The following is a 4,186-nucleotide window of genomic DNA, read 5'->3' on the forward strand; positions in this document are numbered from 1 at the left end:
AAAATAAACACATTGATCCTGCTCGGTAAACTAACGTAATGCGTTCGATATTCGTAAATAATTCTATCACGCATTGGCGTCCTTCATGGACACGTCTTGGAGGGGTTGGAAAGATGCAGTTCGGAGAGGAAGTAAGTTATTAAAAATATTTGAAGTGTGGCTCGTGTTTCTTCCAAAACGGGGGCATATGGCAAGCAGCCAGAGAAAACGATCTGGTGTCAGCGGCCTGAGCATTCTATACATAGCTTTCACGTGACGTCACATCCGCGCGCTTGCTGCCGCGGCCGCCATCTTTGCGAACCGCTTGTCGCTTGTCTGACGCGCGCGCGCTGCGAGGATCCGTCGAGCAGTGGTTTTCTCTGTCGTGACAGGCTTTTTACTCGCACATGCCAGCATTTCCGACTGCACAGCCCTTTTGCGGGGGCTACTTCTCGCAGTTGATTGGATCTGCGCGTGTACGGTACAAAGAAAAGATTGAACTGTGCGAGAACGTCGATCCCTACACACTCCGTCTGGGAACGGACACAAGTGCCGACGCCAGCCTGTTGCCGAGTGTCGCTCACGGTGACATCGTCACCTACTTGGTATTCTCCACCAGCTTTGTGACTCTGGAGCAGATGAAGGCCTACAAAGCGCTGGAGTCCCACAATTATTTCACGAGTGGTTGGGTCAAGAGTTTGTCAGCGAAGAGGCTCGGAGAAGACAAAGTGCTCCTACTTGGAGAGGTAAGCGCAGAGATTTTTTGTTATTTTCACGTGTCTCTCAACTGGTTTTACATAGTTTCAAAGCATCCGCCGCGGTGTCTCGCTGGTTATGACGCTCGGCTGCTGAGCCCGAGGGCACGGGATCAATTTTGTAGACGAAACTCGGGAAAGCGCCTATGCGATATCAGTGCACGTTAGAACCGCGGTGGTATCGAGCCCTTTACTACGTAGCCCATGTGTTGCTTGTTGAACACCAGATCGCACTATTAGTTTGAATTGTTAGTGTTTTACGACAATCACTAGGTGTTTTTTAAAGCTTTCTGGTTGCTACAAAAGAGTTTGCAAAACAGCGAGGTAGTTTAGTGGTGCTGTGAAAAAGGACTGCTGTTTATGAGAAAAGTGTGCATACTGCATGAGAAAATGGACACATTAAATTTGGAAACCAAGCACTAGTGAGTCAGGTAATAGTGAAAACCTTCTTTATGAGTAGTGATAGAAATGTGTAATTCTTTTTATGCTCATTTTGCAGGTGAACCACTCTCAAAGGTTGGGAGAGTGCCCTCTAAAGGTGTGGGTGCTGTGCAAGCAGAGCGGCGCCGTAGTGACTGGACACTGTACCTGCATGGCAGGGACTGGGGAGACATGCTCACATGTTGGTGCCTGCCTGTTCGCCATTGAAACAGGTGCCCGGCTCAACCAGTCGACTACCTGCACTCAGAAGGAGAATGCCTGGCTGCCGGCTTATGTTGAGAAGGTGAAGTACAAAAGACTTAAAGACATAGACTTCAGTTCCTCGAAAGAAAAGAAGCGTCGCCTCGATGCAACAAGCAGTGGATCAAAAGAAACCAAAGTGCCAAAGCAACGAAAAGGCATTTCAGCCCCATCACCGACTGAGCTCAAGGAGCTTTATGCGGCATTCAACACTACAGGTGTTGTACCTGCTATATTTTCCCTGCTGCCCGACTATTGTGAACGCTTTCAAGAACCCGTTCAAAGAACAGTTGCTCACCTGAGAGACCTCTACTCAGATACTCATGCAGCAGATGATCTGGAAACTCTTGTCGCAAAAGCTGACACTTTTATGTCAACATTCATCGTCAGTGAAGAAACCGTCAAGTCTGTGGAAGCTCGCACAAAAGACCAAAGCAGGTCAAGGGATTGGTTTTTTACACCGGGCTGGTCGTGTGACTGCTTCTGTGATGAAAAATGTATGTTGCACAAGTGTTCTCAAGCCCAGCATATCACTTTTGAAAGGGATATGCTACCCTGAAAAGCGCTCGGTGAAGACACCTGCTGTTACATGGGGACTGACACATGAGCAAGATGCCTTTAAAGCATTTCAAGACAGCCAGCAAGACAAGCACCAAGGCTTCCGTTGCGTGAAGGCTGGTCTGCACTTGAGTGCTGATTATCCTTTTGTTGGCGCCACCCAGATGCTCTCGTCTGCTGCAGTTGCTGTGGCAAGGGCGTAGTTGAATTTAAATGCCCATACTTGCTACGGAATGCTGAAGAACTAACAGAGCTCTCGGCTCCCAACTCGTGCCTCTGCACCGTCAATGGCGTCATGCAGCTGCGAAGGCAGCATGCTTATTATTTTCAGATTCAAACTCAAATGGCAGTGTGCCAAGTTGACTTCTGCTACTTTGTTGTTTGGACTCCTAATGTTTTATTCGTAGAAAAAATCTTGAAAGATGACGAGTTTTGCACCAGCATGATGGCTACTGCCAAAGAATTCTTTGTGAAAGCTATCCTACCCGAGCTGTTGAGCCACTATTTTACTAGGCAACTCAAATATCCAGATCAGACGGCCAGTGAGGATGCGTACTGCTTCTGCCGAGGGCCAGAGACTGGCAAAATGATCGCCTGTGACAGCAGCTCCTGTCAGTACAAGTGGTTTCATTTTTCATGCGTTGCTCTGAAAAAAGCGCCAAAATCTAAGCATTGGTTTTGCCCTGAATGTAAAGGCGCTAAGGAGAATGCTTGAAGGGATACCGACAAGACAGTGTCCAAAATAAAGTGTTTTGAAAGCACGTGCTGTTTCATTCTCATTTCTAGTGGTTTTATGCAAAAACTTCAGTATTATTAAAGAGTTGCACGCTTAGCGATTCTCAAAGCATGAAGAGCTGCTGTACTGTGAATAATAAATACCTTGCTGGCTTTGACAGGAGCTGGAACAAATAGCTTTGCCAGTTCTGAATTTTATGACTTATAAGTTCTTTTTATACGTCAAAGCTGCCACGTCATCAGACCTTGGTTCACAATTCAAAGCCTCTAGTAGTCCCCACAATAGTACACTTGGCCCAACGCTTCTTCAATGTCGTACAGTTTATACAGGTGTGACACAAAATGCAAACATCACAGAAGTTGCATCAGTGTCGTGGGAATTGAACTAACAAAAGAGTTGTTTCATATCTTTTATTGGAAAAGAATTAGAGTGTCAGCAAAACAAAAATTTCACCAAAAGTCAATCGCAACTCTGAACCACTCAGTTGCAAGCATGTCAGTGCAAGTTTCCTGTGCTGCAAAGCATTCAGGGGGTGCAAAGCAGTGAAACCATTGGTCTCCTCCTCGCTACATGCATAAGTGACGGTCAAAATACAAAACTTCTTTCATTAATGAAGCTTGCCATTTTGTATTAAATGTATGGATTGCCAAGATGCTTTCCCTACTTGTGTCACTTATTCCAGGTATACATATGTTAAGACAAACTGACAAAAGTATCATACATTGTGTCCAACCGTGGTAACACTGGATACACCCCAAAGGTACTTGCAGCAGATGGTTCTTGGTGTCAGTCATCCTCAACTGTTGCTACATTTTCCTCACTACCATTCTTCACTGTTGCAAACTATTGAGGGACACAAGTTGCAGAGGGCGCAGCACACTGTCACAATCTTGTCAAGCGGTGTCAGTTCATCCCCCTCACGACAGAAACATAGTTAATCGGCACGGTAGACTTCAAAAACACAAACTTATTTCTGATCAGGCCAATAACACGCTCCACGTGAATCCTAACATTTGCAAGCTTCCTTGTTTTTCCACGTCTTCAGGAGACAAGCTGCTTTTTCCCTTTTGTTGTATGCTGGGACTGGAGACGCGCACAATAAAATCCAACACTGTCCTCTATGTTGAACCCCCTATCTGCGAGGACAACATCACCAGGAACCAAGTTGTCCAATAAGCCACAGTGTTCTGTAATGTGCTTATCACTGACGCGGCACTCCCCAACCTTCTGAATGTATGTTACTACACCCTGTGGCGCAATTGCAATGAGAAACTTTGCAGTGTTGCTTCCTTTATACGTAGACCACGTTTCACATCTAGAAAGTAGAGATGACGGCCTTTCAATTTTAATTTCGAAGCAATCAATAATGACGGAAACTTTAGACCCAAATGAATCAAAAAAAGCTTGTGGCATAGTACGCTGCAGTGCCTCGCGCCCTGGCCAAGCTATCTGCGATTTAAGCCGACAATATGCACCG

At 45.9% G+C, this 4,186-nt stretch overlaps 1 protein-coding gene across 1 annotated transcript; it reads left to right on the plus strand.

Annotated features, from left to right (window-relative positions):
* Nucleotides 1-241: 241 nt before the first annotated feature.
* Nucleotides 242-3,885, plus strand: LOC119402506 (uncharacterized). The gene is made up of 4 exons (XM_037669656.2): nucleotides 242-725; nucleotides 1,234-1,849; nucleotides 2,381-2,584; nucleotides 3,758-3,885. The coding sequence occupies exons 1-4, from the start codon at nucleotides 387-389 to the stop codon at nucleotides 3,883-3,885; spliced, it is 1,287 nt and encodes a 428-aa protein (XP_037525584.1). The 5' UTR covers nucleotides 242-386.
* The last annotated feature ends 301 nt before the right edge of the window (nucleotides 3,886-4,186 follow it).

The sequence above is a fragment of the Rhipicephalus sanguineus genome, chromosome 8 (genome assembly GCF_013339695.2).
Source record: "Rhipicephalus sanguineus isolate Rsan-2018 chromosome 8, BIME_Rsan_1.4, whole genome shotgun sequence".
Taxonomy (NCBI): Eukaryota; Metazoa; Arthropoda; class Arachnida; order Ixodida; family Ixodidae; genus Rhipicephalus; species Rhipicephalus sanguineus.

Excerpts from the sequence above, each read along its gene's own strand:
- LOC119402506 (XM_037669656.2), top strand. The coding sequence starts at position 387 with ATGCCAGCATTTCCGACTGCACAGCCCTTTTGCGGGGGCTACTTCTCG. Across the intron at positions 1,850-2,380 it reads AGCTCGCACAAAAGACCAAA|AAAAAATCTTGAAAGATGAC; the intron begins GCAGGTCAAGGG and ends TTTTATTCGTAG. Across the intron at positions 2,585-3,757 it reads CGCCTGTGACAGCAGCTCCT|ACAAGCTGCTTTTTCCCTTT; the intron begins GTCAGTACAAGT and ends CGTCTTCAGGAG.